Source organism: Pipistrellus hanaki (assembly GCF_964339955.1).
Source record: "Pipistrellus hanaki genome assembly, chromosome: 9".
In the NCBI taxonomy this organism is placed as follows: domain Eukaryota; kingdom Metazoa; phylum Chordata; class Mammalia; order Chiroptera; family Vespertilionidae; genus Pipistrellus; species Pipistrellus hanaki.
Window position 1 is genome coordinate 7,065,233 of NC_140511.1, and position 26,297 is coordinate 7,091,529.

Sequence of the window (26,297 nt, forward strand, 5' to 3'; positions counted from 1 at the left end):
GGAATCCGCTGGTGTCCCTGCAGGCGATTGGAGAGGGGCCTCTGCTGGCTTCCTCACGCCTGGTCCTGAGCCCGGTGCTGGGGGAGGGTCACCCCGGATCAGCTCCCTCGGAGAGAACCCTTCACGGCTTCTCCTGGGTGGCTCGGCTTGGCTCGGGGTGGGAGATGCTCTCTGAGTCACTCCACACACCTGCTGCGCAGACAGCTGAGCCCTCAGCGCCGGCCCGGCCCGCGACCCAGCCCCCTGGCCTGCCATTGCTTGCATTCTCCTCATTGCTGTGTCTGTCTCTTAGAGCCACGCAAGCCCCGGCCTGCTCTGACAGGAGTGGCCGCCGTCGGTATGCACCGCGTCAGGGTGCTGGCACGGGTCCGAGGCCGCCTGACGGGGACGCTCGGGTGGCGCTGGGCACTGAGCTGACAGACCCGAGCATCTCTGGGCCTTGGGTTCAGATGCCAGCTCTCCCAGTGACGCAGGCCAGTGCCTTCTTGTCCTCGAGCTCCCGTTTTCTCGTCTGCTAAGCGACGTCACTGAGCAGGTTGTTGGATTGTCATGTACGGAGGACAGAGCCAGGCGTTGGCAAGGGGAGTTAAATAATCGGTAGCCATTTGATTCCAAACCTAAAACCCCCAGCACCCATCCTTTCCCTTAAGACAGGAGCAGCCCCACTGCGGCTGGGCGCCTCCCCTCCGAGCCGGCCCACACGGCACCCGGGTTCCGCGGTGTGACCCAGTTCCCAGCCCTCCGTCCGTGGGCCGGCAGACACCGCGCCCCTGCCCCGGGCTCTGGCTCAGCCAAGCGGCCCGCCTGTCAGAGCTCCCCGTAAAAGGTGCATCAGAAGGAAGCAGCCGGACAGGTTGCTGAGCGGGAGAAAGTGGTTAAACTGGGGAAGAAAAGCACTTCTTCCAGGATCGGCGGGCGGGGCGAACGTGCGGGCGTGGCGGTGCTGAGCTGCTCTGCCCCAGGCGCTGAGCCTGCCCCGGCCCGCCCTCCCGCCTCCTCCTCTCCCAGGTGTGTCTCGGCTCCGCGCTGCCTGTCCCACTGCTGCCTGTCCCCCTGCCCAGCCACCGCCGCAGCCCCTGCCGAGACCGACCGCCGAGCGCTGCCATGGACGCCGACGCCGCCCGGAGCACCGGCGCCAGCCCGGAGGCCAGGGAAGCCCGCAGCCTGCCAGCCCCCGCGGGCAGCCCTGAGAACGGGGCCAAGGTGGACGGCAAAGACGCCAAGACCACCAACGGGCACGGCGGGGAGGCGGCGGAGGGCCGGAGCCCCGGCGGCGCCCCGAAGCCGGCGGAGGGGAAGAGCTCCCTGTTCCTGGGGAGCGAGTGGCGGCGGCCCGTCGTGCAGTTCGCGGAGGCGGCGGACGACAAGGGCCCCAACTACTTCAGCGTGGACTGCGGGGAGGGCAGGCGGCCCCCCTACGCCGGGCTGCAGCTGGGCGCCAGGAAGCCGCCCGCCACCTTCGCCGAGAGGGCCGAGCTGCGCAAGTCCCTGTTCGCGGAGCCCCGCAAGCCCGCGCCGCCCGCCGCGGAGCCCGGGGACGCCGGCCGGCACAGCCTGCCCCGGGCCGGCCCGGGCGGCCTGCCGCGCGCCAAGCCGGGCGCCGAGGAGGTCCTGTGCGACTCCTGCATTGGCAACAAGCAGAAGGCCGTCAAGTCCTGCCTGGTGTGCCAGGCCTCCTTCTGCGAGCTGCACCTCAAGCCGCACCTGGAGGGCGCCGCCTTCCGCGACCACCCGCTGCTGGAGCCCATCGGCGACTTCGAGGCCCGCAAGTGCCCGCTGCACGGCAAGACCATGGAGCTCTTCTGCCAGACGGACCAGACCTGCATCTGCTACCTGTGCATGTTCCAGGAGCACAAGAACCACAGCACCGTGACGGTGGAGGAGGCCAAGGCCGAGAAGGAGGTAACCGGCCCTGCCCCGGGCCTCCCTCACCGAGGCGCCTGCCCTCCTCCACGCGGAGGGGGCGGGGGGGGGGGCGCTAAGCTTTGGGGCTGCCGCCGCCTCTGTCCCCGACTCTTTCCTGCCCCAGCACACCCCGCCTTCCCGGAGGAGAGGCAGAGCTCAGGGAAGATGGGGGCTGGCTCCGGGCTCAGGGCCGAGCAGCCGGAGGGAGTCGGTTTTCCTTAGGGAGAGTCTTCCATCCGCTCTGAGCAGGGCCCCGGAAAGGGTGGGGGGTGAAGAGGGAGTTTGACCGTTAAACGCCCTTCACCGCTGGCTTTAGAGTTTGCATTTAGAGGACAGCGATTCCGGCCCTCTCTGACCCCCTCCAGCCAGCCGCTGACCCCTCTGGCCGCCTGTACCTTCTCTCAGCCTGCCCGTGTGCTTTGGTGTGGGCGCGTGCAGAGCCTGTCTAGGCCTGTGGGCAGGCACTATTAGGAAGGCCGGCATTTGTGTGTGGGTGGGGTATATACGTGTGTGTGTGTGTGTGTGTGTGTTTCTAGGCATGTGGGTGTTTATGTGCACGCATGGATGTTTGCATGGTTTGTGTGTGTGGCAGGTACGCATGTTGCATGAGTTCCGTGTATGTGGCCCTGCCTGTGCTGCTGTGGGCGGAGCAGGGCGTGTGGGCCGGGAAACCTGGAGTCCTGCTTTAAGGGCTCAGCTCGGCCGGCGCTCCTCCGCACGGGTGCTGGGCCGGTGCGCCCGCAGCCCCGGGTGACCCTCCTGACCAGGAGCCGTGGGTGGCTCTCCCTGGGCAGGGTGGGGCGTGTGGAGGCGGGAACATCCCTGGAAGCCTCCAGAAGCCTCATTCGGCCCAGGAAGGAGGTGCTCCCAGTTCCCCCCACTTCCCCACTCCAGCCTGGCTCCCACCTCCCTCCTGGGCGGCGAGAAGTGGGGGCACAGAGCCCTCCCCAGGCGCTGACGTGGGAATCACCCAGAATGGGCAATCGGCATTGCCCGGCAGCCAGGCCACGCTTGCCTCCGCCCGCTCCGGCGCGGCTGCTCCCGGGGTGACTAGCCTTCGTGCTCCGGGTCTTGGTTTCCCGGTGAAACCGAGGGCTGGGCGGATTGGTTCCCACGCGGCCCTGGAACCCCGGGGCCTTGAAAATGGCGTCAAGGCCTCGGGGACGAGGAGGAAGGGCAGCGGAGCCAAGAGCCGCCGGGATTCCGGTCTGTGACCTGCAGAGCCCGCCGCCCGGCTCCTCCGTGGGGCTGGCCCACGTCCGTTCCCCACCTGGGAGGGCGCGGCTGCCCGAGGACAGGGCCGGGCAGCCCTCCGGGGCCTCAGCTGGTCCCCGAGGCGCAGGCGCAGGCGCAGCAGCTCAATGGGGCTCCGCCCACAGCGACCGCCCTGGACAGGTCACCGCGGCCGGCGTCACGGCCAGGAGCCCGGGAGCGCAGGCTCGTCCCCCGCTTCACCTGCAGGTCAGGCCGGGAGGAGGGGCCGGCCAGCTGGAGGTCTGAGGGACCGGCTCCCAGTTCCTGTCCGCGGTGGGAGCAGCTCAGGAGAACAGCCGGAAGGGCAGGGCTCAGCGGTGTGCTCTCCGGGCCGGAGATGTCTGACCCACACGTGAGTGCGTGCAGCGTGCTCGCGCTGTGTGTGCGCGTGTTTGGTGCATGTGCGTGCGTCCGTGTGTGCGGTGCCTGCAGCGGGCCGCCGGGGAGGGGCGGCCAGCTCTGCAGGACGTCAGCCGTGGCACGGGGCGGAGTGCGGGGCCAGTGTCGGAAGGAACACGTACCGCGGTCCGGCCCCAGCGCCGCCGCCCGCCGGAGCTCCGCCCAGACCTGCCCGGCAGCTGCTGGCAGGGCGGTGAGGTCACCGCAGACACGTGGCCTGCTGCTTCACTGCCGGGGACAGAGCGGAGGGTGTCCGTCCCTCTCCTCCCTCCCCCAGGATCCCAGCAGAGGCCGCGGGCAGGGCACTGGATGGAACGTGACGGCCCTGGGACGCCCGGGGTCAGGAGGCTGTCCTTCCTCTCTGAATGCCACAGCCCCCCACCCCCCACCCCCCGTGTCTACCCCCTGGGCCTCCAGTGCGCCCCGGGCTGGATCCGCTGCCGGGTGCAAGGAGGAACACAGCTCCCTCTGCCTCACGCCCCCCTCCCCCCAGGCCTTCCAGCTGCTGAGCGAGGGCTGCCTGCTCCCAGGGGGTTCTGCCCCTGTGCTCCTCTGACCTCAGCCCTGCCTCTGCCCTGGGCGCCGGCTCCCCACGGGGCCGAGAGGCTGCGGGGCAGGGCTGGCGCGGGCAGAGCTCTGCGGAGAGAGCAGGGACGGGTTAGGAAGAGAAGCAGCCCCGGGCCTGGGCCCACTTCCCGGAGGTCTGGGGAGACCTGCTCTGGGGCGGGCGGGTCAGGAAAGGAGGGGGGCGACCCCTGTGGGTGCTGAGGGGGAAGCTGAGGCAGGATGGCGGGAGGGTGACAAGCAAATGGGCAAGAGGCACACCAGGCTTCCGGAACCCAGCCACTTGCCAGGAACTGGCCCTGGCGTCCCATGGTTACTCCTGGCAACAGTCTCACCCAGGGGGCCGCTGCACTGGCTTTATGAATGAAGAAATGGCCTCGCCGTGGCCAGTGTAGCTCAGTGGGTAGAGAGTGACAGCCTGCATACCAAAAGGTGGCGGGTTTGATTCCAGGCCCAGTTGGGGCGCGTGCAGGAGGCAACCAATTGTTGTGTCTCTCTCACATCAATGTTTCTCTTTCTCCCTTCCTCCTTCTCTTCCTCTCTCCCTTCCTCTCTCCCTAAAAGTCAATGGGAAAAACATTCTTGGGTGAGGAAGAAAGGAAGGAAGGAAGGAAGGAAAAAGGAAGGAGGGAGGGAGGGAGGGAGTAAGGAAGGGAGGAAGGAGGGAAGGAAGGAGGTAGGGAGGGAAGGAAGGAAAAGAAAGGAGGGAGGGAGGGAGTGAGGAAGGAAGGGAGGAGGAAGGAAGGAAGGAGGGAAGGAAGGAGGTAGGGAGGAAAGGAAGGAAAAGAAAGGAGGGAGGGAGGGAGGGAGGGAGTGAGGAAGGAAGGAAGGAGGAAGGAAGGAAGGAGGAAGGAAGGTAGGGAAGAGGGAGGGAGGAAGGTAGGGAGGGAGGGAGGAAAGAAGGAGGGAGGGGGGGAGGGAGGAAGGAGAGAGGGAAGGAAGGAGGGAGGGAGGGAGGGAAGGAAGGAGGGAGGGAGGGAGGAAGGAGGAAGGAAGGAAGGAGAGAGGAAGGAAGGAAGGAAGGAAGAAGGGAAGAGGGAAGAAGGAAGAGAGGAAGGAAGGAAGGAAGGAGGAAGGAAGAAAGGGAGGAAGGAGGGAGGAGGGAGGAAGGAGGGAGGAAGGAAGGAAGGAAGGAAGGAGAGAGGAAGGAAGGAAGGAAGGAAGGAAGAAGGGAAGAGGGAGGAAGGAAGAAGGAAGGAGAGAGGAAGGAAGGAAGGAAGGAAGAAGGAAGGAGGGAGGAAGGAAGGAGAGAGGAAGGAAGGAAGGAAGGAAGGAAGAAGGGAAGAGGGAGGAAGGAAGAAGGAAGGAAGGAGGAAGGAAGAAAGGAAGGAAGGAGGGAGGAAGGAGGAAGGAAGGAAGGAAGGAGAGAGGAAGGAAGGAAGGAAGAAGGGAGGAGGGAGGAAGGAAGAAGGAAGGAGAGAGGAAGGAAGGAAGGAAGGAAGAAGGGAGGAGGGAGGAAGGAAGGAGGGAGGAGGGAGGAAGGAAGGAAGGAGAGAGGAAGGAAGGAAGGAGGGAGGAGGGAGGGAAGGAGGGAGGAAGGAGGGAAGGAAGGAAGAAGAGAGGGAGGAAGGTAGGAAGGAGGGAGGGAGGAAGGAGGGAGGGAGGGAGAAGGAAGGAGGGAGGGAGGGAGGGAGGAAAGTGCGAAGATGTCAGAGACTCCCTGAAGCCATCACAGCGGGAGAGGCAGCGGCTCAGCCCTCAGTGGGGCCGCAGCCCAGGCTGTCCCGTCTCCCCGCTTGCAGGCTCTCCTTGGACTCCCTGAGTCCAGTGGCTTCCAATAGCCGACCTCTGACCTGACGGCTGATGAGTTGTTAGGACACAGATGCCCAGGTGCCCCCCGAGGTCCTGGGTCGAGGGCTCAGGGCCTGGGGTCTTCGCTTCTGGGCTGCCGGGCTGGGAAGCAGATCTAGCTCAATGTCACCGGGAGAACGCCGAGGCCGGACAGTGGGGTGACTTCCCGAGGCCGCAGCTGTGTGCTGGCTGGCGATGCTCCCCCCGTCTGGGACCCCCCTGCCTGACGCCCGAGGGTGCAGAGGAAGGGGGGCCGCCAGGCAGACTGACGGAGGGCTGTGGCACTGAGCGGGGATGGGGAGCCTGAGCATCTCAGACCATCGTCCAGACAATCACTGTCGGAGTGCGCATTTGGCAATTAACCGGTGGTGTGGCCCGTGTGGTTGGCTCGGCCAGGGGAGCTGGTGGCCTGATCTCAGGGGCCCGCCCCGCGGGCAGAGGGGTCCAGGTGCGTGTCAGGTGTGTCTGCAGCGGAGCAGCCCCAGGCGGGGCACATGCTGAGCCACTCTCTGCTCTCAAGGAACCTCTGCTCCCGAGGCTGGGCGGCCCACACAGCCAGCCCCTGGCCTTCGAGCAAGAGGCAGCCGCTGAGTGAGAGCGGAACAAAGGAGGCTTAGGGACAGGCCTGGGCAGGTGAAGAGGACGGGATGGGAGCAGGAAGGAGTCAGGAGGGAGGGGAGCACGGGAGCTGAGGCCCCATCAAGCATGGCTTTCTTACCTTCCAGGGGAGAGGAGGGAGCGCTGGGCCCCAGGGCAATAAGGAGGGGGGCGCCAAGAGGAAGGGGTGGCCCGAGCTGCCCCCTGTGAGGTGGGAAGCCCGAGCGGAAGCAGCACCAGAGGGAGGATGGGCAGCCCGGAGACGCAGGGCAGCCCGGAGGCCAGCCCGAGGTCTCTGCTTCCTGGTCTCACCACTTCTAACTGCGAGGGCTTTCAGGCCTTGGCTTCTGCATCTTTGTTAATTGTTTTAAATTAGAAAATTCATAAACATACATTTATTCAGGAAATACAGTTACTCAAGTGCTTGGTGTTTCAGTGACGTCCCTCACAGACAGTCACGTGTGCTTTACGTCCACCCAGCCAGGTGCCGCTCCCCCAGGGGGAACAGAGCCGCTTTTCCCGCCAAAATCTCATGTGAACCGTAAAGCATTTGAGCCAAACTACATTAAGTACTTGAACAAGATAACTTCCCAACATTTAGAAGACAATAATTTTTAAAAACAACACCCTTAGACCCAAGAACTAAGCCTCCGTAACCTGGCAGGTGTTAACCAGGTAGCAGTCACGGTCGGTGTCCGCGCTAGGACAGCAGCCGCCATCGTGGCTGTACTTCTGCCGCTTTAAACGTCCTGGCTTCAGGTCTCTCCGACCCGCACTCCGCAGGGTGTGAAGGGGGGAGGCCGGGCCCGGAGGTGCTCAGGGACAGTGCGGCCCCTCTCCCTCGTGCCGGGAGCCCGGCCCGGAGCCCGCTCCATGCGGTGCATCCCGCCTTCCCCAGCGCGGTGTTGGCAAGGGGCACACGGAGGCTGAGTGCACCTCCAGCGTCTCCCCAACCCTTCCCCCCAGAGCTGACAGGGGCCCGGCTAGCAGCACAGCCTCTGGCCCAGGGTTCCTCCCGAGGGCCGCCGAGCTCTGCCTGGCCCTGCCGGGCGTGCCGGCAGCTGGGGCAGGCATGTCAGACTCAGGCCGACACGGGCCCAATAACACGGTGTGAGCGGATGTGGCCCAAACAAACCAGAGCTCCCATTTTCATAGAAACAGGGTTTATTTCGGGAGAGACGTGCTGACTACAAAGGGCTGAGATGAATGAGTCATCGTTCACATAAAATAACAGAACATTTTAATAAACATTGATATTCTTCTTGAACATGAACTTACCAGACACTGGTAACTGCGCAGATTAATAAGAGTAACGCAAATAAACTAAGGAGACCAGATGTCCCACTTTTGGCAGGACAGTCCCGATTTTTAACAATTTGTCCCCCGTCTCGGCGTTTGAAAAAAGTCCTGATTTTGGAAAGAATGCTCGACAAGCTAGGGAACGGCGGGAGAACGGAAGGGAATATACGGTTTTCGGCGGCCATGTGGCTATTCAGCCAGGATATGAGTTTGATATTATTTTTGTTAATTTTATAATGTTAAACTTTAATAATGACAAATAATTGTTGAGAACAGATTATCAAGAACTGCTTATCAAAGTTCGCATTGTTGATCAGTTGTTAGAATTGTGGAATACACGCTGTCCTTACCAGGAACTAATGCTGCAACTGAACACGTTTTTTCTACGGTAAATAAAGTGTGGACGTCAGAAAAATTACAATTAAGTGTTGAGACTTTGAAAGCCATTTTATGTGTGAAATATAATTTAACAAATTCTTGTGAAAAATTTCATGACCTTTTAAACGACAGCAATCTACTAAAAAAATTCGCTCAAATGAGAAATATGCCAAAGAATAAAATAATACTATACATAATTTTATTTATTTATTATATTTATAAATTGTGCTTATGTTGAAATTTTAAAAAATATATTACAATACTATTTTTGCGTTCTATGAAAATTTTTGTTGCTCCATATAGACCAAACTTTTAATCAAGAACCTCCCTCTTCCCCCCACCCCGGTCAATGGAGTCCCGCCTTACCAATGTAAAAATCTGGTCACCTTAAAATAAACCTATTTTTCTTGTTCTCCGAAAGCGAAACATCTCCTGTTGCACTCACCCAAAAGTCAGGCCCAGACCCCTGCGCGGCCGCCGGCTGCTGGCCGCCCGCTGCCGGTGCCAGCGGAGGGCAAGGCCTGCGAGGCCGTCAGCGAACTCTGCGGTTTGCTGTTAGTAGTGATGTGTGTGCTCGCTTCGGCAGCACGTGTGCTAAAGTAGAGATTAGCAAGGCCCTGCCCAAGGATGGCACGCAAATTCGTGAAGCATTCCATATTTTAAAAAAGAAAAAATAATAATAACTGTGTAACAGCATATTGTAAAACTCGAGTTATGAGATTGTTCTTTGCACCACTGTATTGGCGGCCCAAAGGCCCAAAAACTCACGCCCCAGGGGGGTGGGCCTGGCCTTGCAGCTGACCTCCCACCCACGCAGCGGCAGCACCGCTCCACTCAGTCTGCCTGTCAGGGCTCAACCCCCCTTCCTCCGGGGCTGGCTCCCCCGACCCCTGGGGAGCCACGGCCCTCCTCTCCCTCTGAGCGGGACGGGCGCCCGGGCTGACGCCCTAGCCTTGGCCTCGGCTTTGTTTTTTTAATTAGTTTTTTATTTGTTTCAGGGAGGGAGAGGGAGAGAGAAACATCAGTGAGGAGAGACGATCACTGTTCGGCTGCCTCCCGCAGCCCAGGCCTGTGCCTGGCGGGGAATCGAACCCTGAGTCCTGGTTCGCAGGTCGACGCACCACCCTGAGCCACGTGGGCGGTGGCCTGGCCGGTTTAAACATTTCTGACCTCCTTGGACCCGCTTCCTCTGTGTCAGAGCCTTCCTCCTGCTCTCGGCCAGTGAGTCATGCTGCCTGTCACACCCGCCTCCACAGGGCCTCGTCCGCTCCTCGCCCCCGGCCAGGCACCTCTCCCCCAGACCTGGGCTCCTCCGGCCTGCCTTCTCTGGTCTGATCGCTGCCCACTCACCCCCTTTCCCACCTCCATTCTGGCGGCCCGTTCCTCCTAGCCTCCGCGATCTGTTTTGCATCTTTCATCTAATCTTTAACCGGCGGTCCAGAGGTTGGAGACCGCTGCTCCAGAGTGCTGCCTCCCCGGCCTCTGCACAGCCCCTCTGTGCCGGGCAGTGCCCACCTCCCACCGCTCCTGCACCCACATGCTCCCGGCTCCTGCCCACTGCCCTCGCTCGCAGTGCCCCGCTGGCCTGCCTGGCATGCTGTGCCAGGCACCCGCTGAGAGCGTCCCTTTCCTGGTCCTAGGGACCCACAGCTCCCTGAGGCAGCCCTCCCCACCTCCATGAGAGGTGAGCGGGTGCACAGGGAGCTGTGAAGGCCCCGCCTGGAGGGGACAGTGCCCGGAGTTAAGCCGTCGGATGCCCGGGCCTGAGGTGGGAGCGCACCCTGCACGCACGCACTTTTATTCTTGGCTCCCCTGTCCGCCAGACCTTGTGTGTGTGTGGGAGGGCACTCAGGCCAGCTCCTCCGTTCCTGAGCCAGCAGCCTGCCCCTCAGCCTGGGACAGACAGAAATCCTCCCGGGATGGGAAGCCGCCTGGCACAGGCCCCCTGTCGGGACCCTCCCCTGGCCCGGCCTGCCGGAAGGAGGGGACCCCACCTTGGGCGGAGGGCCGCAGCGGTGAGCCTGCGCAGACCTGCGGGTGCCGGCCCCCGCGGTCGGGTTTGGGGACGGTGTTGTTGGATCCTTGGCCACCGGCCCGGGGCCTGGCCTGTGAGGTCTGGATGCGGTTTGCTGACGAAGGACTGGATGGACGAGTGAGCCTGTCAAGGCTGCTCCCTGGGTGGGCCCACTCCCACCCCTCCACCCCTGACGCCTCCTCCCCCTCCCCTGCAGACAGAGCTGTCCCTGCAGAAGGAGCAGCTGCAGCTCAAGATCATCGAGCTCGAGGACGAGGCAGACAAGTGGCAGAAGGAGAAGGACCGCATCAAGGTGCAGCCGCCCCCTGGCCCTCCCCCTCCCGGGCAGAGGCGGCCGCCTGCCCAGGCCTCAGCCCATGTGGACCCCACACTGGCTTTCTCCCGGTTCTCCCCGTGCGTTGGCGTTCTTCCAATCCCTCGTCTCATTCGGGGCCAGGGGTACAAGTGGGATCCTACCCATCACCCTACACTCCCGTGACATCATTCCAGGACAGACAGGCTCTAGAACCACCGCCTTCCAATGCCCGTTGTCTGCCCAGGCCCCGGCCGCCAGAGGCTCGCCATTGCTCGCCCCGGGCCAGGAGGGCAGGTGTAATTGGCATGAGTAATTGCACACACATCTGCCCCTGGGCCTGGCCACATACGCACCCACCAGCGCCTCCTGGTGGTGCTGGGTTCTGGTGGGGCTCAGGGAGCACGGCCGGACTCTGGCCCAGAGCGCTGCCCACCGGGCAGGGAGTGGTGGCGATAGGCCGCCGGGTAAGGCATGGCGGCCGCACACGCCTGGCCCTCCCTCAGGGCCGCCTCCCTGCCGCCTCAGCGAGCTTCGTGGGCACCAGGCTCTCTGGGAGGGAAAGACCGGCTCTGGGCTGGAGGCCCAGCCGCTGCGGGGGAACGCCCAGTGACTGACCCCCGCCCCGGGCCCTCCTCCGCACCCAGAGCTTCACCACCAGCGAGAAGGCCGTCCTGGAGCAGAGCTTCCGGGAGCTGGCGCGGGAGCTGGAGAAGCAGAAGGAGGAGGTGAGGGCGGCGCTGGAGCAGCGGGAGCAGGACGCCGTGGGCCAGGTGAAGGTGATCGTGGACGCCCTGGAGCAGCGGGCCCAGGTGCTGCAGGAGGACAAGCAGACGCGGGAGCAGCTGCACAGCATCAGCGACTCGGTGCTCTTCCTGCAGGTGAGGCCCCCCGGCGCCCGCTTCCAGGCACCCCTCACCCCACGCCCCAGCCACGGCTCCCCGAATTCCTGTGCTGAGCCATTTCCCCCCTGACCCGCGGATGGCGCCCAGGGCCTCCTGGCCCCGGCAGTGCTCCGCCCGCAGGAAGGAGTCAGCGACGCCTGCTCGAGTGTGGGATTGTGGCCGAGAAGCGTTGCATATTTGTTGTCCTGGATCTTTTAAAAAAAAATTTATTATATATTTTTTATTGATCTCAGAGAGGAAGGAAGAGGGAGAGAAAGAGATAAAAACATCAGTAAAGAGAGAGAATCATGCATCGACTGCCTCCTGCACACCCTATACTGGGATCGTGCCCACGACTCGGGCCTGTGCCCTTGACTGGAATCAAACCCAGGGCCCTTCAGTCCTCAGGCCGATGCTCTATCCACTGAGCCACACCAGCTAGGGCTGTTGTCCTTGATCTTAGCTGTTGGTCTAGTCATCCATCTGTCCTCCTGTCTGCTGGAGGCTTTGGCTGCCCTGCCTGCCTAGTCCTCTCACTGCGGGTTATGGTTTTGGTCCCCAAGGAGCTGCATCCAGATAATCGGAGGGCAGCCGGCATGCATGTGGAAGTCACTGCCGAACCAGGTGGTTCAGGGGCGTCCCGGAGGCCCAGGGAGGGGCACGCAGGAGGGGAGCTGAGGCAGAGGAGGTGGAACAGCGGCTCTTGCAGGCCCCTTGGGATTGGAAAGTAGAGGGCTCTCCGGTGAGCGGGAGGGAGGAGGAGCTCAAAGGTGAGCGGCAGGACTGGGCCTGGACGGGGTGCTGCCTTGACGGGCACAGACGCCCCAGAGTTCCGCCTTTTGTAGGCTCTCACCCCCACGCCTGCACGGGTGCCGCCGCCTCGCCCACGGCAGACGGGCGCGCAGTGTGGCCACCGAGTCCCCGCTGTGCTGCCAGGGCATTGGCACCCGTGGGGTTTAGTCAAACTCTCGTATTTCATCTCATTTTATTAAAAATGTTTTCCATTGATTTTAGAGAGCGTGGAAAGGAGAGGGAGAGACAGAGAGAAGCATCGATGTGAGAGAAACAAATCCATTGTCGCCTCCTTCATGTGCTCCCACGGGAACTCACAACCCGGGCACCTGTCCTTGACCGGAATAGAATCCAGGCCTCTTCTATCCACAGGCCGACACTCTACCCACTGAGGCGAACAGGCCAGGGCCGAACGCTCCCCTGTCACGGAGAGAAACGGGCCCGTCCACAGCAGAGCGGGGCCACGCCCGGCCTCTGGCTCATGTGGAGACTGCCAGCTGCCCTGTGCCAGCCTCCCAGACTGAGGCCCTCTCCCTCCCCGCAGGAGTTTGGCGCGCTGATGAGCAATTACTCCCTGCCCCCGCCCCTGCCCAGCTACCGCGTGCTGCTGGAGGGGGAGGGCCTGGGGCAGGCGCTGGGCAACTGCCGGGACGACCTGCTGAGCGTGTGCATGCGCCACGTGGAGAAGGTGTGCAAGGCCGACCTGAGCCGCAGCTTCATCGAGAGGAGCCACGCCGACACCGGTGGGTCCCTGTGCGTGCGGTGCGGCGGGCCGCAGACCGCCGGCCTGTGGTTTGGTCCGGGCCGTGCAGCCCACCAGGGCGGCCTCTGCACGGGGCCTGGGGCAGGGCAGCCGGCCCCCGTCCCTGCTGCTGCCGCGTCAGGCTCAGGGCTGCGTCTGAGCCAGGCCCAGTCCAGCAGCTGGTGGACGCTGCCACTTCTCTTCAAAAAGTATTTTACTGACCAATGATGAGAGGGAATCATGGATGGGCTGCCTCTTGCATATCCCTCACTGGGATCAAACCCACAACCCGGGCATGAGCCCTGACTGGAATCAAACCGTGACCTCCTGGTTCCTAGGTCCACGCTCAACCCCTCGAGCCCTGAGCCCCGCCAGCCGGGCCTGGCTGCCTCTTGTAAGGGCTTTGCAGACCTCGGGAGGTGGGCATGGAACTGCCCCGGGGAGAGAGAGCTCCGTCAAGGTGCTGAGTCCTCTGTGCTCCGAGGCTGGGCCGGGCTGCAGGGGGCCGGGGGGGGGGGGGGCACCTCTGCGCTCCGAGGCTGGGCCGGGCTGCAGGGGGCCGGGGGGGGGGGCACCTCTGCGCTCCGAGGCTGGGCCGGGCTGCAGGGGGCCGGGGGGGGGGGGGCACCTCTGCGCTCCGAGGCTGGGCCGGGCTGCAGGGGGCCGGGGGCGGGGGCACCTCTGCGCTCAGAGGCTGGGCCGGGCGGCGGGGGGAGGGGGGGGAGGAGGGGGGCACCTCTGAGCTCCGAGGCTGGGCCGGGCTGGAGGGGGCGTGGGGGGGAGGGGGGAGGCACCTCTGTGCTTCGAGGCTGGGCCGGGCGGCAGGGGGCGGTGAGGGGCGGGGGGGCGGGGGCATGGCCTGTCCTGGTGACTCCCCAGCTCCCCTGAAGGCAGCGTCTCTCTGAATCATGCTCCACCCACAGAGGCCACTGACGAGCCCACGGAGAGCCTCCTACCCTGGCCCTACCCTGCTGAGGTGTCCCCCCACCCGCCCCACTCCAGCCCCGTCCGTCCCTTCAGGGCGGGCGCCTGGGCACTTCCCCGGCCGGGACACCGCCTGCTGACAGCTCTGCCAGACACCGAGGCGGCGGCCGGCGCGGCGTGTGCTGTCTGGGGGCAGACTGCCAAGCCTGCGGCGTCACCGGTGCTCTGAGGAGGGTCAGCACGGCAGTGAGACGTGGGGGGGCACTCGGCTCCCGAAACCTCCTGCTAAAGACACCGCGTGACCCCAGGGTGAGGCTGGCAGACGGAGGGCCCGCCCGCTCTCCGCCAGCATCTGAGCTCTGGGCAGCTGTAGCGTGTCTCCCGGGCCAGGGGGGCCAGGGGGACCCAAGGGTCGGGGGGGCCGGGGGAGCCAGGGGGCCGGGGGGCGGGCAGGGGAGCCGGGGGAGCCAGGGGGCCAGGGGGCGGGCAGGGGGGCCGGGGGAGCCAGGGGGCCGGGGGGCCAGGGCCGAGGCTCGGAGGAGCAGCTTTTCAGGCTCCGCCTGGCAGGCACCAGCGGCTCTGCCTCCCTCTCCCATCTCCTCCTGTCCGCACCAAGGGCGCTGCGGGAACATGGGGCGGCCACGGGGGGGGGGGGGGGGGCGGGTGAGGGCAGGGCAGCCCGGGCCATTCCCGGTGCGCACGGCCTCTGTCAGGGTGGAGGGCAGCTCCGGGGCGGGTGCCTCTGAGGCATGGCGCCTCCGAGCTGGTTCTGGCTGCGGCCACAGTGCTGCTGAGCGCCGGACAGGTGCAGCCTGAGGGGCGGGGGCGGGTAGGAGAGGGAGGGGTGAGGAGGAGCGAGGAGGGCTGGAGGCAGAGGGAGCACACTGGGTTTTGAGGAGTGAGGGGCGGCGGCGGGAGGCGGCGGGCCCATTCTGAGAGCTCACTCCTCTGCAGGCCTCTCAGGCCGGCCCGGGGCCAGCCCTCCCGGGGGCAGCAGTGGGGGCCGGGCTCGCCCCGGGGCCAGCTGGTGCAGCACCTTGGGCCAGTGGCTTCCTGAGCCCAGGCCACTCGCCCAGGCTCCGGGCTGTGTCTTGGGGGTGCAGGGGCTGTGTGCCTGTCAGATGGGGAGAAGAGTTAGCAGCACCTGGCAGATGCAGGTCCGTGCACACGGCTCCCAGCTCCGAGCTCACGGCTCCCAGCTCCGTGCACACGGCTCCCAGCTCCGTGCACACGGCTCCCAGCTCCGAGCTCACGGCTCCCAGCTCCGTGCACACGGCTCCCAGCTCCGAGCACACGGCTCCCAGCTCCGTGCACACGGCTCCCAGCTCCGAGCACACGGTTCCTAGCTCTGTGCAGGGCAGGCAGAGCCCCCTGCGGCCCGGGGCCCCAAGCAGAGGGGGTGAGGTGGGGTTGCCTCCTCTGAGGCTGGGAGCCCGCCTCCGGAGCAGAGGGTGCCGGGCAGCTGCCCCCTCAGCCCTCCGCTGACCGCCCTCTCCTGCCAGGGGGCGACCACCGCTACATGAGCAGCTACACCAGCAGCTACGCCAGCGACTGGGGCGCGCCGGACACCATGAAGCGGTACTCCATGTACCTCACGCCCAAGGGTAAGGCGCGGGCGGAGCCCCTGGGCCTGGTGGGCGAGGCCCTGTCCTGTTCGCCTGGACCAGCTGCTGTGACCCGGCACCCTGCTCCTCAGGGGCTTCCCTCCTCACCACCCAGGGGTCCCCACCTTCCCTGGCCTCCAGCCCCGCCCGCCCGGCCACACTGGGTCTGGCTTCTGCCTCTGTTTGTGCCTCCCTCTGCCCCTCAGGGCCTGGAGGCGGCTGCTCCCCCCTTCTGTGGCCTGCCTCCCGGCTGGGGGGATGCCTGCCTGTCCCTGCCCTGTGGGAGCCTGTCGCATTCTTTGGCAGCAGCAGTGCCCTTTACCTAAGGTGGTGTGGCCTGCCAGCCTCAGGTGCAGGCATGTGGGGGGAGGGTGCAGGCATGTGTGGGGGGAGGGTGCAGGATGTGCGGGGAATGTGTGTAGGCATGTGCGGGGCAGGGGTGCAGGCACATATGTGGGGAGAATACATGTGGGGAGAGGCAGAAAGGATGCGTGGAGGAGGCCCCTGTCCTGCACTGACTAACCCCTGGGACACACGGCGGGCGGGGGCGCACACGGCGGGGGGGGGGGGGGGGGGGGGCGCACACGGCGGGGGGGGGCGCACACGGCGGGCGGGGGACGCACACGGCGCGGGGGGGGCGCACACGGCGGGGGGGGGGGCGCACACGGCGGGGGGGGGCACACGGCGGGGGGGGGGGGCGCACACGGCGGGGGGGGGCGCACACGGCGGGGGGGGGGCGCACACGGCGGGGGGGGGGCGCACACGGCGGGGGGGGGCGCACACGGCGGGGGGGGGCGCACACGGCGGGGGGGGGCGCACACGGCGGGGGGGGGGCGCACACGGCGGGGGGGGGGCGCACACGGCGGGGGGGGGGCGCACACGGCGGGCGGGGGCGCACACAGGGGGTGGGAGGGATGAGCTCAGGTCAGAGGAGCGGCCCCACCCAATGAGAAAGCAGCACCTGGACTTCAAGTAGAGGCCTGGCGAGGCGGCAGCACCTGACCCACCCCCACAGTCCTGGTGTGGACGGCGAGTCTGGCCCCCCCCACCCCCCTACTCCACCCCCACCCCCCGCTGCCCTCGGGACGCAGTTCTGTGAGATCCCAGCTCCCACCAGCCCTGTCTCCTCGCTCCCAGGCCTCTGGGCCAGGACCCTGCTGGGCATCAAACCCCGAATTGCCCCTGCTCTGCCCCCCATCCTGAGGACAATGGTGGGGAGGGCAGCTCCCCCACAGGCCGTGAGGAGGAGGCAGTGGGGGAGGGAGGGCAGAGCACCCGCCGTGTCCCCTGAGAGCCACTGCCCCTAGGGCCCTGCTTGAGGAGAGAGGATACCAGGAGGCTGGGCATCTGCAGGGGAGACCAGGGCCCCCGACCCCGTGCCCGCCCCCGCCCGCCCTGGGACAGGAGGCATGTGCCCTTGGGGGGCTCCTGGGCTGGAGGCAGAGACCAGCGAAGGCCAGGAGGTCAGAGACTCAGGCAGCGAGGCCCCTGGAGGGCATGCCGCTGGATGTGGGGCCCGGCTGGAGGAGCGGGCCAGTGCAGAGGCCAGTGTGAGGGCCGAGGGCCGGGGGAGGCGCAGCACTGCGGGGGCGGGCGGGGGAGGTGCCCGGCAGAGCAGGTGCCGGGTAGGGGCTGGGCCTGTCGAGGCTGGCTCTGCGCAGGGCGGGGCCCACAGAAGGACCTGAGTGAGCTTTCTTTAAAAAACAAAACAACACATTTTATTGATTTCTGAGAGGAAGAGAGCAAGAGAAACACCAATGATGACCAGCAGCCTCCTGCACTCCCCTCACTGGGGATGGAGCCCACAGCGCAGGCGTGTGCCTGACCGGGAATTGAACCCTGACCACTGCTCAACCCCAGAGCCATGCCTGCTAGTGCAGGAGTATGTTTTCTCACCTGTAAAGGGGGTGCATCCCAGTCCGCCACCCTCTCAAGACTGGTGTCAGAGCCCCCTGGGATGGGGGCAGAGGACCCTCTCCGGGCTCACCAGCCTGCAGGGCCAGGCCTCCATCGGCGCCCCCGTCCCACAGGAGCCGTGTCCGCCGCAGGCTCAGCCACAGGCACCGCTCAGGGCAGCCTCTGGTGACCCTCAGTCTGAGAAGGTGACAGAGGCCTCCGTCCAGGCTGTCCAACCACCCCTGGTGCTCTTGGCAGGAACAGAATGTGTCCCGATTGGGACGGGGGGGGGGGCGGGGGGGGTGGGGTGGGGGGGAGTGAATGAAATGGTCGCCTTACTCAGACCCCAGGGAGCTGTCGTAGTGGCATCTGGGCCTTGGGACAGGCCCGGGCCTTCAGGTAAGCTGCCCTTCCGCTTTGCTTCCCAGCGGGGGCCAGGACGTCGTACCAGCCCGTGTCCCCCAGCCGCCTCCCCAAGGACATCAACCAGAAGAACTTCAGCAATCTCTATGGCACCAAAGGTAGGGGCGGGGCTCGGGTGAGGGGGCGGGGCTTCCAATCCCAGGCAAAGGGGCTGTGGAGGGGTTGTGAGCTCTGAGGTGAGGTGGGGCGGGTGTGCCTGTGTGTGCGGTGAGACCACGGCCTGGGGCTGCGGGAGTGGCCGCCCTGGGAGCCTGAGTCCGGGACCTTCTGCCTGGGAACAGCAGGGACTGGGGCCTGGGTGGATTTGGGGGTGCCCCTCAGCGCGAGTCGGGGCAGGAGGGACCTCGAAGATTTGCATGCTTACACCTTAGGAAGCCAGACTCCTGCTGCCCTAAGGGGCAGGGTGGCACGGTGTGGAGTGGGCCCACCCCGCGCGGGTGAGGGGTGCCCCGCCCTGAGCGGGGAGGGTGACATGCCCTCGGCCCAGGAGAGATGGATGGGAAAGCCCTGGCCTCCGGGGATGGCAGGGGCCCAGCTCCGCCAGGCGCTGCGGGGGCCTCACGCTTGGGGAGCCAGTGGGGGCCTGGCCCTCCCAGCCCTGTGCGGGGGGTGGGGGGGTGGCGAGCCAGGTCCCAGCCCCCGGCACAGCCAGCCTGCAGAGCCAGTGGGGCCTCCAGAGAACAGGAAGTCCTGGGGATCGGGAGGCAGGACCCCTGGACGGGGCAGCGCCAGGCCTCGTGTCCGGGCCTGGACTCCCCTGCACCATCACGGACACGGAGACTGCGGGCCACGCTGGTCTGTCTGCCACAGCTGCCACCGCGGCCTGGAGGGGCTCAGGAGACACTTGTTGAAGAGAGGGGGCGGTGGCGGGGGGGGGGGCAGACGAATGAGGGAATGGCAGGGCCAGGCCCATGGGGCCTGAGAGCCTGGGCGGACGTGCTGGCTGAGGTCCAGGCTGCAGAGACTTCCCGGGGACCCTGTGGGCAGGGCTCACCTGCAGCGGGCGGACAGCCAGCCCTCTGACTGCTGAGCCTGGACCCCCTCCCGGCAACGGTGGGAGATTTCGGGCCTGGGACCCTGTGGTGGAACGGGAGGGGTCGGAGGAGGGGCCTCTTCAGAGGGGCCCTGAGGACCCACTGTCCTGCATGCCCCCCTGCTGCTGCTCCTTGCAAATGGACACATGTCAGCTGCCCCACCTGGGGAGCGGTGCCAGGAGGTGTCTCCAGCTGCTCTGACTGACGCTCAGCCCGTGTCTGCATTTATTTGCTCATTTGCTCACTCTTTCATCTGCCAGCCCTCCGAGGACCCCCTTCTGGGCAGGCTCTGTGCCGGCCAGGGGTGCACGCTGCCCTCGGAGCTCAGGGAGAGACGACGCTGAGAACCACCTGCAGGGGGTGGGGCAGCGTGTGGTGAGGGGGTGTGGCGAGCTGACACTGAAGACCAACACCTGGGTTTGCTGAGAATGGGGGTGCACGGGGAGTACACCAGGCCTGGTCTGTGCAGAAAGCCGGGCGGAGGGAGCCTGCGGGATGAGGAGCCACGGAGCGGGTGAGGGAGGAGGCGGCGCTGCGGAGGGTGGGTGGCAGGGTGCTTTGAGCCTTCACCGGATGGACAGAGGGCCGTGGCTGCGGGGCGGGCGGGTGCAGCACGCCCTGGTTTGGAAGGGCAGCTTTGACTGGCAGGAGGTGCGTGGGCCCAGCGTCCCCTGGCTTGAGACCCGGTGAGGACGGTCAGGCCCAGGAACGGCTGCGGGGCTGACCTCTCCTTTGCCTGGCAGGTAACTACACGTCCCGAGTCTGGGAGTACTCCTCCTCCGTGCAGAGCCCCGAGGACCTGCCCCTGCCCGGTGTCCCGGGCAGCTCCTCCTTTTCCCTGAAAGGTGAGCCCTGAGCTGCTCCCCCGCCCTGCCTGGCCCTGCTCCTCCTCCAGCCCTCGCCTCCAGCGCCACCTCCGGGGGTGGAGCCGGGCTGGGAGCCGGAGCCTCGCTCCCTCCCCGGCGCCAGGGCAGCTGACCGGCTGGCAGGGTTCTTGGACTATTGACTCGCACTGTCCCCTGTGGGCACCGGGGCCAGGCCACACCCTCCACATCCCCTCCTCCCTCATCCCGTCTCCCCGCTGGTGAGCGGAGCCCTGTGGCCAGGTGGCTCCCGTCACTGTCCACAGAGCCAAAGCCCTCGGGCAGCTCTGGGGAAAGGGGGCGTGAGGGCCTCCGGGCCTCCACTTCTGTCCCCTCCGGCTCTACGTGGCTGAAGAGTCAGCCCTTGGGCCCCTGGAGCGGGTCGCGCCAAACCCCTCACGGGGCCCAGCCCTCAGGGCTCTTTGGAGACGTCCAGGCTGGTGAGCCGTGGGGCCGTGTCTGGCACCGAAGATGCCTGGCTTGAAAGACGTGGGGGAGGGGGGTTCCCAGGGCTGGCAGACCCCAGGCAGCGGCCTCTGAAGGTGGCTCCCTCCTCAGCCCCTCTTCCTGGCCGGGCCCAGCCTGAGCCCAGGGCCCAGGCTTGGACATCAGCCAGGCAAAGCCTTGGGCAGGAGCTAGGGAACGGGGTCCCCGAGGCGTCTGGCTCCTACAGACCCCTCTACGGAGCCCTCCCTGCCCTGCGATCGGCAGTCAAAGGCGCCCGCAGGTGTGAGTGGTTGCCTGCTCCCTCCGTGCTCACCTGCCACAGAGCCTCGGGCAGGGCCTTAGGGAGCCCTCCCGTGCACCGCGTCCTCCAGGAATAGCTGGCCACCTGGCCGCTCCACAGAGCAGCTCACCAGCCCCGGGGAAGGCCCCGGAGGAGGCAGGGCCGCGAGCAGCGAGGAGCCCCTGGACCAGCCCAGCCCGCACCCGCTCAGGAGGCAGAGAGCACACTCCCAGCAGCGGGGACGGGGGCTGAGCCTGGCCGAGGGTGGTTTGGAAATGAGATAATCGTTCTAGTGGAATCCCTGCGCCACTAACGCCTCTCTCTCCCAGCAGGCCCTGGGAGGCCCCCCTACCAGTTCCCCACCTCAGGACAGGCCAGCCCCGAGTTTTCCAGGCCGCTGGACACCAATGAGCTGTTTAAAACTAACCCTGGTACCTGTCCCGCCCTCTCTCCCCATGGGACGGTGGCAGCTGTGGCTCTCTCCACTTCTCCGTCCTGGGCCTCCTCGGGGAGAGGGCGGACGGCCACTGTCACCCGGCTGCCCACTCCTGCGCCCCCTCCCGGCCGGTGTGGGGTTTCTTCCCGGACACGGAGACGGGGACTCTCCCGGCTCCCATTCAGGGTCAGCGGGACCCTCTTTCCAAGGCCGGCAGGCAGAGCCGGGCACAGGCAGAGCCGGGCGCAGGCAGAGCCGGGCTCTCTGCTTTCTGCCCCTCGCCCGGTGCCACGGGGCAGCGGCCGGCCCCCGGCGGTGCTCTGGCTTCTGGGTCTGACCAGCTTGTCCCTAAGGGCTCTCGTTGGCCTTGCCAGGGACAAACATGTTCATTTTAAAAAATTTTTTATTGATTTCAGAGAGGGAGAGAGAGAAACATCAATGATGAGAATATTGATCAGCTGCCTCCTGCACGCCCCACACTGGGGATGGAGCCCACAACCTGGGCCTGTGTCCTCACCGAGAATCGAACCGTGACCTCCTGGTTCATAGGTCGATGCTCACCCCTGAGCCACGCGGGCCAGGCTTCCTTTCTTTTTTAATTGTTTGACCTCATGAATCCCACACTATAAACATCATGCAAAGATATGTTTATTGATTTTTAGAGAGAAGGGGAGAGAGCGAGAAAGAAAAACGTTGAGGTGAGAGAAACTGGTCAGCTGCCTGCCCCATGCCCTGACCGGGGTGGGACCCGCAGCCTAGACATGCGCCCCAACGAGGACCGGAACCCGCAGCCTGTGGTGCCCGCACGGGGCTCGCCTGCTGAACACTGGCCAGGGCAGGGCCCGCTGACTCCGAGTCCCTCTGCTCCGGGCCTTTCCCGGGCTCCCCTCCGCCCAGCGGGGCCAGCCTGGCTGGCACCGAGGGCCTCTCCCAGGCCTGTGGCCACCCCCCCAGACTACCCAGGACCCCTGCTGCAGGCCAGCCTGGACTCAGCCCTGGACCACAACACAGGGCGATCACTGCCCCTCGGGCCCCGCCTCCCACTTCCACGCAAGAGGGGCCGCAGAGCCCGAGGCGGGGCTGGTCCCCCAAACCAGGCTCCCACGGGCTTGTTCGCTGTGGCTGGAGCGACCTCGGGGCTCGCAGAGATGGGGGCTCCGGGCACACGCAGTCCAGCACGGAGCCCGTGGGCCGGTCAGTGCGGCACAGGTGGGGCCTCCTGGCGGAGCCCGCAGGCTGGCTATGAGAGGCTTTCCTGGGCTCCGGGGCTTCAGGACGGGCCGGGGCGATTGCGGGAGGAAGTTTCCAGAGTGGAGTGACCCTGACCTGGATTGGGGGAGACTTTCCTGCTGCCAGCCCAGCCCACCTCGCCTGCTCCTCCTCTCTCTGTCTGCCTTGGGCCCCTCCCTTCGGCCAGCCCCCCGGTTTCCCCAGGGGAACCCTGTGGACTGCAACCTCCTTGGGGGTGGCTCTCCTTGGGAATGGGCTGGATGGAGCTTGGTGGTCACGTTGGAGATGGGTGCGCGCCCGGGGCTCCCTGAGGGTCACTATGGAGATGGGTCCTCGCCTGGGGATCCCTGCGTGCAGGGCCTCTCTGACCACAGGCCTCCTCTGACCAAGCTTCTGCCTCCCCAGGGTACCCCTCCCTCATGCGGAGCCAGAGCCCCAAGGTCCAGCCCCAGACTTGGAAATCTGGCAAGCAGACTTTGCTGGTGAGTGCGGAGCCGTGCGGAGAGTCTGCCCAGGCCGGGCGGGGCGCTGAGTGGCTCCCGGTGACAGCCGTCTCTTGGCCGGGGCCGTGGGGGCCGTGACATCCCTGGGCCGTGGTGGGAGGAGGCGGCAGTGGCCTGAGGACCTGCACACAGCAAAGGGCAGAAGGAATCCAGGGCCCACAGGCAGAGGCGAAGTCAGCAGGGACTTTCTGAGCCTGTTTTCGGGCTGTAAAACGGGCAGCCTGGGCTATGATCTGGCAGATGGCTGCTGGGCACCTGCTTGTTGAATGACGGCTCTGCTGCTGCTCTGGGAGGGCGACATGAGCCTGGGACCAGCACCTGCCCCAGCACCAGCGAGGAGCCCGTGCTGGGGCAGCAGGGGGAGGCGGTGGGCGTGCTAAGGCCACATCTGCAAACTTAGGAGCAGATGTGTTTCGGTTTCGGTAGCTGACGTGCCGGGCCCTGCAGACCTCAGCGACCAGGGCTGCCCTCGGACGCTGTGCCACGGTCTCCGCAGGCTCACCGTGGAGACCGGGTCCGGCCCTGCAGGGGTCAGCCCCTGTCCAGGAGGGCGCTCGTGGCCACCTCGATGCTGGCCGGGCCCTGGTGCCTGCAGCCACGCCCAGAGCTGGGAGAAGAGGGGGGTGATCCTATGCCAGGGGGCTGGCCGCCTGAGGGCTGGCCCCAGGCCTCTCACCAACTTGCCATGTGACCTTATGGGAGCCATTCTTCCTTGGTGCCTTAGTTTCCCCATCTATAACATAAGTCAGACGGCTGGGATGATTTCATAGCTCTTCCAACTCTCACAGACTGTGACTGACACATAGAGGGACAGGGGTGTGGGGGGCACCCCCTGCTCAGGTGCCCTGGGCTCTGGGCTCTGTCTCCGCCCGCCCACCGCTGGGGCCTAAAGGACAGCACTGCTCACTTGTTGCAGAAGACGGGAGAAAACCAAGCCACGCTTTTTTAAAAAAATATGTTTTATTGATTTTTTACAGAGAGGAAGGGAGAGGGATAGAAAGCCAGAAACATGGATGAGAGAGTAACATCCATCAGCTGCCTCTTGCACACCCCCTACTGGGGACATGCCCGCAACTCAGGTACATGCCCTTGACTGGAATCGAACCCAGGACCCTGGAAGTCCGTAGGCTGACGCTCTATCCACTGAGCCAAACCGGTTTCGGCCTAAGCCATGCTTTAGAGCACATGTGTCAAACACAAGGCCCGCGGGCCAAATCCAGCCCACCAGGCCTTGCAATGTGGCCCGCACCGTGCTGTAATCACTGCACTCCGCTGTCAGTTTATGACATTGTCAGTTTATGACTGTTCAGTAAACCATTCGGCCCGCGATTTAGGCTGGATTTTAGATTTTGGCCCCTTCTCTGATTGAGTTCGACACCCCTACTTTAGAGAAAAGGAGTTACACAGTTTATTACACCGGCAGACTCAGCAGAATAACTTCCCAAGTCTGAGCAAAGTAACATCAGGAGCTTCTCTTTTATATCTTTCCGGTGTCTTTATCCCACAGACATGGGTAATGCTTCTGGTCCTTTAGGGCTTTGCAAAAAGGGGCCCAGGTGTTGGGGGTCTTAAGACCATATCTAAGGGTCTGGCCTGGTGCCAGTGCTAATACCACCCCCCAAGGCTGTGCACTGTTCATCGTTTATGCCTCTGTATTTAGGTGAAAGGTATTGCAAGACCAGTTTCTGGGAAAGGTGAGTTAATGATAGGTTATCAGGAATGTGCACTGGGCTTGCTGCACGGATTCAGATTGCTGACCCCCAAATACCAGGGTTACATTGGAATTAGCTTCCGGACTTCTCACGCCGACCATCTCACCGACCCGCCTCCCTAAAAGCGAGTGCAGCCATGGCCAGGCCGTTTGCTTTGCTGTGTTGAAGGCTGCTGGGCACATGGGGTCGGAGACCTGGTCCAGACGCTGCAGCTAAGGGCTGTGTGCCTCGCCTGCCATTCCCTCCCTGGCCTCAATCTCTTCCCGTGCTCATAGGCGGGTCCCTGAGGCATGAGCTGACTGGGCCCAGCCAGGAGTCCTAGGAAATACAGGGTCTACGCTGGCAAGGCCAAGGCCAGGGCTGGAGGCGCCTGGTGTCTCCTGGGTCAGGGTCCGGGTGCTGCTGGGCTCGCTCTGACCAGCTCAGGGACAAGGCCACAGGGCTCGCCAGGGCCTGGGAAGCAGGAGCGCTGATTCTGTGAAGCCGTGGCTCTGTCCTGAGGCTTCCTGACCCCCGAGGAGAAGCCAGGGCGGGAGGGGCTGAGCCGGGCGTGGTCCCTGTGGGCGGGGCGGGCGCAGCCTCTCCGCTGCCTCTGAGCCCTCCAGACCCAGAGTGGTTTGGAGAAATGGTGGGATGGGGATGGGCGCGGACCCAGCTGCTGGGCCTGGCGCTCCGGCTCCTCTACTTACCAGCTGAGTGGGCGATGGCTTAGCCTCTGCGCCTCGGTTTGCCGTCTGTAAAGGGGGTGCGAGCAGGAACCAGGGATGGTAGCGGTGCAATCCGAGAGAGCGTGCTGTGGCTCTATGAGCAGAGAGCCCGCGGAGCGAGAGCTGCAGTGCTGGGAGGCCCGGCCATGGAGGGACTGGATGAGGGGCTGAGGTGCAAGCTCACCAACCAATGGCGGGAAATGGACTCTAATTAGGATGTGAACCTGGGACTCTGGCAGGATAGGCTCCAGCTGGTAGAATTGTTGGGGTTCAGACCACTGCTGCTTCCCGGGGGTGAGGGGGGATCCCCGCCATCCACGCCGCTCACTGCTCTTGTCCCGCAGTCTCACCACCGGCCGTTCTACGTCAACAAAGGCAACGGGATTGGCTCCAGCGAGGCCCCGTGACCCCGGAGGGACGAGGCACCCCCTCCCGCTGACCCGCTCTTGCTACTGTCCTCGGGGATGCAGGAAGGCCCGTGCTGACCGCCGTCCCAGCCCTCTGCCCGCCCCATCGCCGTCCTGGCCGCCCCACCTTCCCCATTGGCACCCTCCGCCCGGCCGCTCTCCCGCGCTGGGCTTCTGCCAGCCACGGCTTCGTGTGCTCAGAAGCCGAGCTTCGCGGGGTGGGAGAGCAGTGGGCCTCTCTCCCGCCCCCTTTGCTCCTCAGTGGGACTAGCGATGGTGCCACATGATGCCAGCCTGCCTCCTCGCCCAGGCCCTATGCAGTGAGCCGTGGCCCCTGGCCCAGCCGCTCACCTCCCACCCGCGTGGCCCGCCTGCCCATGCCAGCCTGGCAGACCTTCAACCGTGGCCCCGACAGAGGGGGCGCCACCTGGGGCCCCCACACCCTTTGGATGTGCAGTCCCTCAGGGCGGCGGGCGGCTCTCCTGGCTGCGGGACTCCAGCCCGTCTCTCTGAGATAAGCTGCTCCCCGGCCCAGCTGCCCTCGGGACTGTCACTTACCTGCGGGCCCTTGGTTCTGTGACCCAGGCCCCTGGCCACGGGCAGCCAGCGCCCAAACCTGTGCTGGGCCCAATGGCCATGCTACTCATGAGGTGCCTCTACGCTGCCCGCTGCCACAAGCCCTTCCCACCTCCCCATGCCTCCCTGCCCCTCCCCCTCCTGCTGCCCCTGGCCTGGAGAGAGACCAAACCCGGCAGCAAGCAGGGTCATTCTTCTCCCTGCCCTCCTGCCCTCCTCCTCGGCCGGAGGCTGGGCCACTTGCAGGAGGAGGGCGGGCAGACGTTCAGCTCCGGCCGCCTCTCAATAAACCACTGATGGCTCCTTCCTCCGTGTTGAACAAG

General features: G+C 65.2%; 1 protein-coding gene across 1 annotated transcript; it reads left to right on the forward strand.

The window, feature by feature from the left end:
* Positions 1 to 773: 773 nt before the first annotated feature.
* TRIM29 (tripartite motif containing 29) lies at positions 774 to 26,297 on the forward strand. Its single transcript, XM_084896008.1, has 9 exons — positions 774 to 1,902; positions 10,419 to 10,514; positions 11,162 to 11,395; positions 12,735 to 12,933; positions 15,359 to 15,460; positions 17,785 to 17,877; positions 19,557 to 19,658; positions 22,475 to 22,551; positions 25,336 to 26,297. Exons 1-9 carry the CDS (start codon positions 1,105 to 1,107, stop codon positions 25,396 to 25,398), a joined length of 1,764 nt encoding a protein of 587 aa, XP_084752134.1. The 5' UTR covers positions 774 to 1,104; the 3' UTR covers positions 25,399 to 26,297.